We start from the raw sequence: 14,178 nt of genomic DNA, 5'->3' as shown, positions 1-14,178 counted from the left end.
ACAGTAAATAGTAAGAAAGGTGGGATTTATAGAACTAGAATCAACAGAATTCTCTGACTACTTAAATATGAGAAAAGGGGCAAAAGAGAAGTAGAAATGGCTTGAAGGTTTCTAATAACCGTAAGGAAAGTGTACCATTAGTAATATGGGGACCACAAGAGACTTAGTGTGTGTTTAATGTGTGTTGAGAAAGTGAAGAGGGCAGATAATGAGTTCAGCTTTAGATTTGAGCAGACTGAGGTGCTGCTAATATATTCTATGGAAATTGTCCAGTAGGTGGTTGGAAATATGTAGCTTGCAGCATCAAAGAACAATTAAGGCTGGAGATAGATTTGGGAATCATTACAATGGCGTGCTATTTGAATTCATTGAAATTTACTCATTCTTTTATATTTGTTTATTCAATAACTATTTGAGTGTCTACTTTATGTTAGATGTTGGGCTAGAGACTCGAAGGTAAGGTAGTGAATGAGAAGGACCTGATCACTATCTAAGATTGTTTATTCATGGGAGTTAATGAGATTGATTTAAGTAGAAAATGTAAGAAAAAAGAGGGCTAAAAGTAGAACATTACTATGTAATATATATATGTATATATCTCAGGTATACTGTTATAGCAAAATTTCAACTTCTTCCTAGCAGCAGAATAAAGTACACAGATAGTAAAAATAGCAGAATAGCAAAAGAAAAAATACTAGTCTAGCACATAGTTTTAACTTTGTTACTTTCTAGTGTATAACTTTAATGAGTTGTGTAACTTCTCTGGGTTATCAATTTACCCATCTATAGAATAAAGTAGATGCCATACATGACCACTAATATTACCTTCCTGACCTAATACATGGGGAGCATAGTTTGACAGTATTAATGTGTTCAGTTCTATATTAAACATTACGAAAATGGTAAATGAATAAGAGCAATGAAAGGAAGAGGGACAGTCAGTGGTATAGACTAACAAATCGACAACTGGAAAGGCTAGAAGAAGAACCAGCAGTAAGTAGCAAAGGATATAGAGGTTTTCAAGGAGGGTTGAAGGGTATGATGGATCATGTTAAATAATGCAGAAAGGCCAGGTAGAATGAAGAGCTAAGACAAAGCTATTGGAATAGCAAATTGGATTTCATTAGCAAATTTTACTAAAGCAATTTTAATGTTGGGAAGAAAGTGCAGATTAGTTAGGTTTTCACATCAAAATGTGTTAAGGAACCTATGGAAAATGTAGAAGTTCATGTCCCACACTTTTGATTAAGAATCTCTGAAGTAGGGTTTGGACATCTGGATGGTTCCAAAGCTTCACAGGTGATCTTAATATGCATCTGGGACTGAGAACTATTGGGTTAAGGAGTGAATGATCATGAAATGGAGTTAGGAAATAGAGTATACATTTTGAGAACATTTTGTATTCTTTCTCAAACTTGAAAGAGGCTTTAGAATATTCCTGCAGTATCTTTCATTCTTTGGTATCACAAGTTCCTTGTGTTCCTTTTTGGAATGTGGCTTAGAAGTGGAAGAAAAGATAGATAATAGGTTTTTCTTTACCATGACATTTCAAAGAGCACTTAGACTCATATTGTGAAATATTGTTTCTGTGTATAAATCATTTTTTCTTGCAACTTTCACTGTGTGGGCCATACTGTACTCAGTTTCCCTTAGCAAAATCATTTAGCACATAGTAGATGATAAATGATTTTCTGTCAAAATGTGTACATAAATGTGAGGTAAAACAGAATAATATACAAAGTATATTTCTGAATAAATCAGTCAGTTGATATAAGTTTCTCATCTCAGTTTTGGCTCTGCTAGTGTATAGAATTAACATATCTGACCTATGTTTTGGGGTTTTTTTTTTTTTTTTTTTTGTCTTTTTGCCATTTCTTGGGCCGCTACCGCGGCATATGGAGGTTCCCAGGCTAGGGGTCAAATCGGAGCCATAGCCAGCGGCCTACACCAGAGCCACAGCAACGCGGGATCCGAGCCACGTCTGAAACCTATACCACAGCTCACGGCAACGCCGGATCCTCAACCCACTGAGCAAGGCCAGGGATCAAACCCTCAACCTCATGGTTCCTAGTCGGATTCGTTAACCACTGAGACACAATGGGAACTTCTGTATGTTATGGTTCTTATATTTTGAATCTTACATTGTGATTCTGTATGTAGGCAAAAGCAATTTTATAAATAAATTTTCCAGTTCAGTAAATAATACTACATATGTTCACATTTCAAGCCCATGTTAAAAGCAAAATTTGTCAGTTTATTCCTTTTTATAGAAATAGTTAAAATTTCTAAAGATGATATTCTGCCCCAGTTGAAAAAGCCATTTTTGGAAACTGGACAGTTGTAATGTCAGGAACCTGAAAAACAAAAACAAAAACAAAAAAAAACAATCTACGTAAGATAGATCTGTTCCAAACCTTAATTGTCTTTAGAAACACACACGTAACACAAAACAACCTTTTCAACCTTTTTTCCTTTATGTTGAAACAGTGCTATAAAGTTAATTTTTCCCATTATTTTTGTCTATTGTCTGATAAAGACGAAAAAAATTTTACATCAGCTTCCAGTTCTTGCTGCCACTATCTAGTAAGGGAGTGGCATAATTACTTTTCTTTAACTTGAATCTCTAAAGAGATAGGGCACCCACCACCATTACCAGTTTTTGGTACATATTCTTTATACTTTTGAAACTTTCAGGCAAAAATTCACATGTTAAATTCTTTGCTATTACAATTTGTGTTCTTTGTAAGAAGATCCTTTAAATATACCTTTTTCATTTAAAATAGGGATCTTCCTGTGGAGGAGCAGGCTAAGGAAGAAACCAGGACTAAGGTAGAAGAATCAACTGATCAACTGGTAAGAGAAAATTTAATTAGTTAACTAATAAAGACTAATGTTATATGAGAATATAATACTAAATCTAATCAATTTCATTATCTGCTGAAAATTTTCTCACCTTAGTGGTCGTAACTAAATCTTTCTTTGATAATTGATATTTGTGTCTCAAAGTTGTCATTCTAAGAACCAGTCCTCACTGTAAGTTAGAATTAGTAGATAATTGAATTGACTTGCTCAGAAACATCCCAACAATCAGTTTTAAGAAATTGCTTATTTGTTTTTAAAAGCAAAACAAAACACTGTACACATACAAAGAAAACATACACAGAGAATTTTATTTAGTAAGAAATTTCACTGAGTTGTTTCTGAAGTTAATTCTTTTTCCTGTTTTTATCATCTTTACTATCTGGGTAACTGAATTATACACTAATAAAAAACTTTTATTGCCAGTGACATTATACTTTATGGTAGATTAAAAAATATACACATATTTGAGCATATCATGTGGTTGTATTTAGTGAGCAATGGATAAAGAGGTGTTTGCTTGTTTCTTGTTAGTGCAATTTTTACCTTCCACATAGTTTTATATAATGATTGTGACAAATATAATGATGTCCACTTGTTAATAAAGTTTATAAAGGTTATCCAGTAATTTAGGAGGAGAATATATATAAACATAAAGTAACCATAGTATTCACTTGCATGAGGTTATCACTGTAAGAAATGTTGCAGAGGAAATATATTATGTGCAAATGTACATAAGGATGTACAGTTGGACCAAAAAAGGCATTTCTAGATACAGTTTTTGGGATATAGAGGCAAAGGAGGTGGAAACTTTGACCTGAATTTGGCTTAGACGCTAAATCTATTTTGCAAAAGTGGATTGAGTATCAAATATTTTAATAACTTAAAAAATTAAATTTGCGTTATAACAAGATAGATTTAACAAACATGAAGCTTATACTATTTCCTGTTGAAAAATTTTATTCATGCCATAATCTTGCTTGTGTATCAGTTTGGCAATTAATGTTAGATGATTCTGTGATGACTTTTGACTACAGAATTAACCTTTAATTTTTAAATAATATGCATTATTAACAGTGGCCATTCTTTATAAAAGTCTGTGTGGTTATTTTATAGAAGTTTTTTTTTAACATTTTGAAAAATTTCAATCCTACAGAAAAGTTACAAGAATAGTACAATGAACACTTATACACTCCACTGAGATTTACCAAACTGTTAATATTTCCCAGATTTTTTGATGTAAATATATGAAGTACTATGAAATATAAGATGTATTGGGTATTGTTTGGGATGAAGGAATCTCAATTTAATACTCAAACCCAGAAGGGGAGGGTAGATATAGATAGTCCTGCAATGGACTTTATTCATTCTTGGTTACTTTCTGGGTAGTTTTCAGGTCTGTTAGAAACCTGTCAGTCAGAGTCATCCCACACCAGTGACTATTCTGCATTTTCAGTAACTATGTATGGCCTCTGTAGTAAGAATCTGTCTGCTCTCATATTCAGGGGTCAGTAGCAACATATTCATATTCCCAAAGTTTTAGCAGGATACAAGAACTGTGGTGTGTTTGATAAGGTTTGAAGAAAGGCCATCATCCATCTGTTCCCAAGCCCATTATTCATTTCTGCTGCCCACCCATTTCTCACAATTAATGTTAATAGAAAATCCAGTGAGACTTGACTGTTTAGCTATCAGTTAACCATTAACTATGGCTTTTTAAGTCTGTAAGGGTCAGTTCCTGAAGTCTCAAGATTATTAATAATTATTCAGCTCTGATGGAATTGAGATTATATTTGAGTCATTATATTATACTAATTTATTTATAATTTAAAGTGTTAGAGTTCTATTTATCTTCAAATTGCTGTTTCGTAACTGAAGCTTAGTCGCATAATGTAAAAAGCACTGTTGGATATAGTTTTCGTGTTATTTTGTAGAATAGTCTGTTTAATATTTTAAACTTAGCATTTTTTTTATACTTTTAATGGACCAACTCAATACATGCTGTGCATTTCTTGAGGGCAACGATTTTTAAAGGCTTAACTTACATTTAAGCCATAATAGCCTAAAATCATTCATGTTTCCCATCCCAACACCATCCAATAAAAGGTATAATTACTCCCATCGTTAAGTCTATACTATGTTTATAACTTTAAAATGCATTTATGATGGCCTTCCCTATATTAAAGTTTCTTGGGTTTTGGTCTTATTTTTCTGACTACATATTAGGTTCCTTGAGAGCAGAGAAAATGTTTTATTCTTACTGGGATTTTCTATAGTCTGTCATAATGATCTACATATAGTGTATAAAGGCACTTTGTTCTTTTTTTTAATACTTTGGCTGATTTTAATCTTAAACTAGAACATGTATAATTATGTTAATTTTTAATACATCTTCTAGGACAAACAGGAAAAGGAAACACCTACTGATCTCGTCCCTGTTAACCTACTACTAGAAGTGAAGAAGTTATTGAATGCAATTAATACTCTACCAAAAGGTGTGGTTCCTCATATCAAGAAGTTCTTACAAGAAGATTTTTCCTTCCAAACTATGCAGGTAAGATCATAATTTGTTCTTTGGGGTAGAAGTGCAGCGCCCTGTGTATGACTGTCTAGGGAAAACACACCGTGTTTCTTTACTCTCATACTACTACCACAGTCACAGCACTTCTGACACTAGATGTGTGGGTCTGTTTGAAAAAAAGAAGAAAAAATAACCAGAATCATGAATTCATGAGTGAACATGAAAACATCCATACAAATTGCAGAGTCATCTATTTTGTCTGAGGGGGATTAAGAGGTACCAAGTTAGAGCTAAAAGATAAATAAGTCAAGGGGATGTCATGTACACATAGGGAATACAGTCAATAACATTTTAACAAGTTTGCATGGTGATGGACAGTAACTGGTCTTATTGCAGTGATTATTTCATAATGATGTCATAAGAAAAATATCACATCACTGTGTGTTGTACACTTGAAATATTATATGTTAATTATAAAATAAAAATTTTTTAAATTCCATAGACATCTAAAGGATAATACAGAGTTCCGCTACTTGCAGTGGCTACCTGAGTTGGTTTAGAGCAACCTTCCTTTGAGAAGAAATAGAAAAACAGGAGATGATCTTTCTTAGTAATGCTTATTTGTGCTTTCCTGGCAGATCACTTAATTCCACTAGGGACTGAGATGATTACAAACTTTATTTTTGTTCAGTGAAGAGGAGTCTATTAATGATTTACTCTTTGTTGCAAATACCAGCAGTGCCCTGCCCATACCCGTTGGTCCCTTGAATTCTTTCATTTCAGTATACTCTGAACAATTTCCAATTTTCAGTATCTACATTTCTATGCCTTTTCTTTTTGTCTGGAACTGCAGAAGGCTCATGGCAGTTTAGAGGTCCCAAGGAATTAATATCCCCCCCACACTTCAGGAAGCACTCAATCAATAACCCTTGGGGGAGTTCCTGTTGTAGCTCAGCAGGTTAAGAACCCAACATAGTGTCCGTGAGGATGTGGATTTGATCCGTGGGCCTTGCATAGATCGCAGATGCAACTCAGATCCTACATTGCTGTGGCATAGGCCTGTAGCTGCAGCTCCAATTTGACTCCTCACATGGGAACTTCCATATGCCACAGGTATAGCCATAATAAGAAAAAAAAAAAAACATTAGGAATTATTATATAAATATCCCAGTTCTCTCACCCCTTGAGTTAGATAATACTGGTTTCAATTTTTCAGTATTTTCCTGTTGTATTAAGCCTAGTCACTCACTGTGGATAACTAGCCTATTTTCTCTTAATTTATTCACTTCTCCACTCCCCTACCATTGTTCTCTGCATCTCTCAAATAAACTACTTGCATTCAAATCTTTGTGTTAGGGTCTGCTTCCAATTGGAATCAAAACAGACATTTTAGGAGTTCCTACTGTAGCTCAGTGGGTTAAGAACCCAACTAGTATCCATGAGAACATGAGTTCAATCCCTGACCTTGCTCAGTGGGAAAGGATCCTGTGTTGTTGCAAGACCTGATGTAGTTCCCAGATGCTGCTTGGATCTGGCATTGCTGTGGCTGTGATTTAGGCTGGCAGCTTTGATTTGACCCTTAGCCTGGGAACTTGCATATGCCTCAGGGTACAGCCCTAGAGAGTCAAATAAATAAATAAATAAACAAGCACCAAACAAATAAAAAAATCCCCCCAAAACAAAAATACACATTTTACTCTAAGGGTAAATTTCTTCAGGATCCCAACTAAAAGAATAAGGTATTTACCAGGGCCCCTTTCCTTTATACATCATATGCTCCAGTTTTCTTCAGAGCTCTGTAGATTTGCTGCAATCTCTAAGCTACAACTGAATACAGCAATTGTCTTAAGGAGAAAAGTGGCTCCAAAAGTCAGTCTCATGTCTCTGGGCCTTCTGCCTCTCGCATGTTGGCTCCAGAGATTTTCAATGCCTTGGTAGCTTTCTGTTGCTTTCAAAACAAGTTTTTTTTTTCTTCATCCAGCTTTTTTTAGTTCTTATTGAGGGGATTGCTCTCAAACTACCTAAATTGTTTGGCAAAGGTAGATAGATTTCTTTGCCTGTTCAATGTAAGAGATATTGTTGAGTAAATGGTTGATATATGAGTCTGGAATTTAGGTGATAGCTCTGGGCCCAAACCATAAATTTGGATACTATCAGTTGTAGATGCTATTTAAAAAGATGACAGTGGATTACTTTTATGAGGAAATGTGTGCTGATAGAGAAGAGATCCATTAAGTTGAGTGTTTCAGAAACTGAAGTAAAGTATTTAGGTTAGGAGAAAAACAGGAACGTATTATACCGGAAATCAAGTTAATAAAGTGTAAACTTCCCACACAGATAATACATCATTAAACAAATAATGTAATTTAAAGCAGGCACTTGTGGGTATAAGACATTGGGAAATGGACACAAAGATAAGGCATAGCTATTCCTTACATTTCATCCATGTAAATAATGAACTGTGGTACATAATCAATTATATATTAATTTGGTTACAATTAGATGACAGCATAAGATGGTTTGCCCTGGTGTTGGTACTTTTAAAGCCAGCATTCCTATTACCAGAGGATCAGGGCTGGAAGCAAGATTTTAGCTGTTAGTGAATGGAAAGTATGAGAATGAAGCAGAACTATGACTTTCCTCTGAAGTAGGAGCAGACATTGCCAACCCTTTGGCAAATATAGGAATGCTTTTTAGTGTTTTGAGGAAAGAGTTACAAAGAAGATTTGTCAAACTACTTAAAAACAAATATGAGAACAGTTTTATCTAGGTCACATGAATTTTTTAAAAATCATATTTATTCTCCAGTTTTCTACAATGAGCATGTATTATTTTTATAATAAAAATAAACATATTTGTTTAACTTAAGGAAATTTTCAACCAAATTATTTTCCACAGAGAGAAGTTGCAGCCAACACCCAGAATGGGGAGGAAATTGTTCCTGCTTTGACTTTACGTTTCTTAATAACACAACTGGAAGCAGCACTTAGGAATATTCAAGCTACTAATTATACTGTAAGTGTTTTCTTTTTAAAAGTCTGAAATAATGGACTTGTATAACGTTTTTCAATGAGAGAACATGCATGCTTATTTTAAGGTATAGACCAATTCGTACTTTCCTCATTTACCTTTAGAGAAAGATACACATAAATTGATTTCTCCCCTGTATCTTATACTTTATTATGACTGCATCTCTTTAATGAGCCCATTCTAATTCTCTTTACTACAATGAAATTGTTCATCTTAAATAGAAACTTGAACTAGTAAAAATAGGCTTTCCCAATTAGAAATGCAGAGTCATTTCTCCTTTTTTTCCTCCTAATTATTAGTCAGCTCCTCTTTCTACTGATATTTCTATATTTGTAAAAAATGGAATGTCTATCATCTGTCATTAAGTAATCACGTGAGGTAAAATTGACAAGACATTTTCAAGATCAAATGATACTTCTTTTTTTTTTTTTTTTTTTTTTGGTCTTTTCTGGGGCCGCACCCATGGCACATGGAAGTTCCTAGGCTAGGAGTCCAATCAGAGTTGCAGCAGTGGGCCTACGCCAGAGCCACAGCAACTCGGGATCCAAGCCGAGTCTGTGACCCACACCACAGCTCATGGCAACGCTGGATCCTTAACCCACTGAATGAGGCCAGGGATCGAACACACAACCTCATGGTTCCTAGTCAGATTCATTAACCACTGAGCCACGACAGGAACTCCAAATGATACTTTAGAAATAAATAGACAAATCTGAAAAGTAAATATTGCATCAAAAATAATAACCAAGGAGTTCCCATAGTAGTGCAGCGGAAATGAGTTCGACTAGGAACCATGAGGTTACAGGTTTGATCCCTGGCCTCACTCAGTGAGTTAAGGGTCTGGCACTGCCATGAACTGTGACGTAGGTCTCAGACGCGGCTCAGATCTTGTGTTGCCATGGCTGTGGTATAGGCCAGCAGCTATAGCTCTGATTATATCCCTAGCCTGGGAACCTCCATATGCCACAAAGCACACATACACACAAAATAATGACCAATAGTACAGGACATAAAAGGAAAAATCAGTTCTTTGAATAATTTTGATCAGTAAACTATGTTTTGCACACATGTAGAAGATGGACTAGTGTTACATTCAAGAAAGGACTACCCAGGCATTAAACAAAGTAGCCTAAGATACCACCTCCCATATTATGGTAGTGTGTAGAGAGATGGAAAAGTCATCCTATAAGACTCAAGACAGGTTCTAAGAGGTGATGTATATCACCCTAAAGGAATTCTAGATGGAGTCAAAAGAGGGACAAAGAAAAGGGAGTTTGGATCAACATGTAATCCCAGGGACTTCTGGGATGCTGCAGACCTGCTATTTCTCCCACTGACTAGGTTGTTAAGCAGTGAAATAAATCATTATAAAATTAACATTAACAAATGCCTACTGCTTAGCCTTCTCTACTTAGGCATTACTTCAAAGATCAGTCTTGTACTAAGAATAGAAAAGTTTCCTCTCCTGTTGGTAATGTGAGCAGAATTAGAATTGTCATAATCAGAGCAGCCTGCTGCTATATCCAAAGGGCTCTCCCTGTTCCTCAGAGCCAGTGAGGAGAGGCAAGACAACCTTTTAGGAAGTGGCAGTAGGGTGAGGGGTTGGGGACAGCTACCAGTAACATCTCTATATCCATTAGTTCCACTACCTAGAATAATCTCCGTTAATGGGGAGAAGGTAGGGAAGAAAGGGCGGGGCATTTAGGTTAGAAGTGTACCATTTTCATCTTTAAATTCTTTATGTTCTACTTCTAATTATAGCATTACCACTATTCTGTATCTGGTTCTTAAATGCTTTTTGTTTAGAATTGTATTGGCCAAAGGTTTTGTTGTATCATTTGTGAAGCTAATTTTTAAAAGTTACAAAATAGTAGTTCATATGTTGGCTCTATAATAGACACTACTCTAAGTACTTTGGAAGGATTAAATTACCTCTTCACAAGCAAGCCATCTCATTATTCCCATTTTACAGGTTAGAAACTGAGGCATGGGGGTTAAATAATTTGCTTAATTCATTAAGTAGTAAGTAGTGTACAAACCCATGTAGTCTTGGCTTAAGAACCTCTGCAGAGATAGGAATTTTAAGATGGAAACCAATTAGATATTACAGGGAGTTTGTGCTTATAAACTCACATATGAGAACAGCTACACATGTTTGTTTCTGTTGGTATCAATTTGAGCCCAAGCTCCTAACCTTAGCCAAATAAATATACACCGTTGGCCATAAAAAGTATGCTAGGTGAGAGAATAGTTAGTTTAGTATAAAAAGAATGTGTATATTCTGTAGGTGCTTAGCATCCTTATGCACCTGAAAAAAAAATCTTGATTTTAGTATGGGAAAATCTCAGTGTAAAAAACTAACATGGCAAAAGATATGATTATACTCTTTAGTCAGTCTTGAATTTATGAACAGAATAAACTATTTAACATTTTACTTTGAGATAATCTTAAGAAGCACAGAAGTTGCAAAAATACAACTGTACAATGCAAAAGTATAAGGAGGCCCTGGTGTACTCTTCAATTAGCTTCATCTGATAGTTACATCTACGTAACAATTAATCAATACCAGGAAGTTGACATTGGTACAGTAGGTATTGTGTCAGGGCTCTCCAAGACCCCCATGTCCAGGAGGACTCATGGGACTCAGTATGAAGTTATACTCATGCTGAGATTTATTACAATGACATAGTAAAGATAGAACCCAGACCATAAGGGTTGAAACAGAGGCAGCATCTAAAGGAATCCATCTTCAGGCTTCCCTACGTTTTCTCCCTTCCATGAGGGGGTCACACAGAGTACATACCTTGTTCCTCCCTCCACAACAAAAATGCAGCAACTTGTGTGTATGTTATGTTTCTGTCCATTCGAGAATCAGTGCTCAAGATTTTTAGTGGGGTTAGATATGTAGGGATCCTCTGCCTAACATGTATCAAAATTCTAGACTCCCAGAAGATATTTCCAGGTGTGCAGCATAAATCGTATCCTTGGCACAGTCTAGCACAGTAAGCATCCCCTGTCAGAGAACAGTGGGAACACTCTTGAAATCCAGGTTTACAGATATCAGCCAAGGGTCAGACTTGCAAGTGTGCCTTTTAAGGATAGTATTCTCAGACCAGATATGGTAAGTTTTTACACAAAGTGTATATAGTTCTGTGCCATTTTATCACAAGTGTATATGTTTTAACCACTACTGCAATCAGGATAAAAGAACTATTTCATCACCACAAAAATCTACTACTTTATAGTCACATGAACCCTTTACCTTTCCCACTTGCCCTAATCCCTAATCTATTCTCCATCTATAATTGGCATAGACCATTTTTAAATGAAGGAAATAGTCATGTGTTTTAATTTTCATTAAGTAAGTGATAAGGAAGCATCTTATCATTGTTAAAACTGTTAAACCCCACACATGGACAATAAAAGACTTTTATTGTTTAAGCTGGTTGGTAGATACTTGGGTGCTTGTTATATTATCATCTAAAGTGTCCCTATACCTAAAATATTATATAATGAAAGAAAGCAAAAGAGAATTAGAATTTTTTGGAAAGTTTTAGTATAACAAATCTTGATGACATTTGCTTTCATTTTCTTTTATCAAATTCTAAGGTTCTATTTCAAGATTATTGACTTTCTTCTGGGTCAAGTTATTAAATACATCTAGAATACATTCTCTATAGTGATTGTGAGATAATAGATAATATAATGATAATTTTAACTATTTTTAATAGTTACTAAATAGGTTTAGGATATTTAATTAAACTTTCTATACTGAAAAATAGCTTAATCTAATAATCAACTAAAATATATTTTATCTTTTTAGGCACATCAGATTGATATTGGTTATTATTTGACATTACTATTTTTGTATGGAGTAGCACTCACTGAAAGAGGAAAGAAAGAGGTATGTAGCATGTGCTATTTGCCCATTATAAATCTCTTCACAAACACTGACTTCATTTTAACAAATTAAAGTGTTGATTTTTTAAAATTCTCTATAAATTGAAACCTTTCAGTGACATTTCTGTCATATACTTAAAATGTAATTATTGTGAAATTAAAAATATTGATGGGGAAACAACATTTGCTTATATCTTTGAAATATTTTTTAATTTATTTTTTTAATTGTTATTTCCCCAATACAATTTTTTTTCTACTATACAGCATGGTGAACCAGTTATACATATATGTATGCATTCTATTTTCTTACATTATCATGCTCCATCATAAATGACTAGACATAGTTCTCAGTGCTACACGGCAGGATCTCATTGCAAATCCAATCCAAAGGCAATAGTTTGCATTTATTATCCCCAAGCTCCCAATCCACCCAACTCGCTCCCCCTTGGCAACCATTTGTCATTTATAAAACAGAAAATTGCTTAGCTTCTTTCACTTATACATTTTAATCCATTTTATATTATAGTTTAATCTCTCTGGTCTTTATCTTACCCTTTTTGTAAAATATGAGTTTTACCTCAAATTCTTTGTCAAAGTAATGTGCAAAAAGTAAAAATCTGGACATCACCTAGGTGATTTCTAAGGATACTTACAAATTTAACATTATTTTTTTCTTATTTTTAATGATTTCTCGTTTGCAGTCTTGATCTCTTTTACTTTTTGTATCTCCAGATTTATGCTGTTTTGTTTCATAAATACATAAATCTGACTTGTTAATTAGGTGAAGTAGAATTTATAAGCTCCAATCTGAAAACGTTTCTGTTTTAAATAATTTCACACAATGCTAATTATTGTTTAGTGTGATGTGCTAGAGAATATTTTAAAATGAGGCCATGTAGCATTTTTTTTCTCAGGGAGATCAGGACTCTTATGCTTGTTTTAATCATGATAACTGAAATCAGTTATAATAAATAACTGATTCTGGAGTTCCCATGGTGGTACAGTGGTTAACGAATCTGACTAGGAACCATGAGGTTGCAGGTTCGATCCCTGCCCTTGCTCAGTGGGTTAAGGATCCGGTGTTGCTGTGAGCTGTGGTGTAGGTCACAGATGCGGCTCAGATCCTGCGTTGCTGTGGCTCTGGCAAAGGCCAGTGGCTGCAGCTCTGATTAGACCCCTAGCCTGGGAACCTCCATATGCCGTGGGAGTGGCCCTAGAAAAGGCAAAATATAAATAAATAAACAAACAAACTGATTCTGACTTTTACTTCTAAATCTATATTGTTTATGATCGAGGTGATTCTTCCCCAAAAGAGACTACATGTGTGGTCAAAAAGTCATTTCCTATTTGAAAAATAACAAAGATTTGTGCTCCAATTAGAATTAAAAATTAGGAAGAATTGTAAAGATCTGTGTTCCCATAGTCTTCCAAAGAGCCCTTATTTTAGCTGGTAAAAATTGTCAGTTTTAAATATAAAAATTATTTTAGTGTTCACCTTGTTTTTTTGTTTTTGTTATTGTTTTTGTTGTTTTTTAATTACTCAAGGAATTTATTACATTTATAGTTGTACAATGATCATCACAATCCAATTTTATAGAATTTCCTTCCCACAACCCCAGTGCATCCCCCCACCCCCCAAACTGTCTCCTCCAGAGACCATAAGTTTTTCAATGTCTGTGAGTCAGTGTCTGTTCTGCAAAGAAATTCATTCTGTCCTTTTTTCAGATTCCACATGTCAATGAAAGCATTTGATGTTGATGTCTCATTGTATGGCTGACTTCACTTAGCATGATAATTTCTAGGTCCATCCATGTTGCTAAAAATGCCAGTATTTCGTTCCTTTTAAAGGCTAAGTAATATTCCATTGT

General features: G+C 34.8%; 1 protein-coding gene across 27 annotated transcripts in view; it reads left to right on the top strand.

The window, feature by feature from the left end:
• Window positions 1-14,178, top strand: part of DZIP3 (DAZ interacting zinc finger protein 3) — a 137,549-nt gene that overhangs the window by 27,611 nt on the left and 95,760 nt on the right. For all 27 annotated transcript variants that reach the window (XR_014824883.1, XR_014824882.1, XR_014824881.1 and 24 more), the window contains 4 exons: window positions 2,784-2,853; window positions 5,258-5,413; window positions 8,279-8,395; window positions 12,234-12,314. Coding sequence is in view for 22 of the 27 variants with exons in the window: in XM_084991420.1 (XP_084847546.1) it covers window positions 2,784-2,853; window positions 5,258-5,413; window positions 8,279-8,395; window positions 12,234-12,314 (424 nt within the window). In the remaining 5 variants the exon portion in view is untranslated. The remainder of the gene's footprint in view (window positions 1-2,783; window positions 2,854-5,257; window positions 5,414-8,278; window positions 8,396-12,233; window positions 12,315-14,178) is intronic.

Source organism: Sus scrofa, chromosome 13 (genome assembly GCF_054392235.1).
Source record: "Sus scrofa isolate SSC_HxYL_T2T_F1_AM1 chromosome 13, Sscrofa_HxYL_maternal_Yorkshire_Landrace_v2.0, whole genome shotgun sequence".
Taxonomy (NCBI): domain Eukaryota; kingdom Metazoa; phylum Chordata; class Mammalia; order Artiodactyla; family Suidae; genus Sus; species Sus scrofa.
Note: the sequence above shows the minus strand (reverse complement) of the source record. Positions and strands in the feature narration are given on the sequence as shown.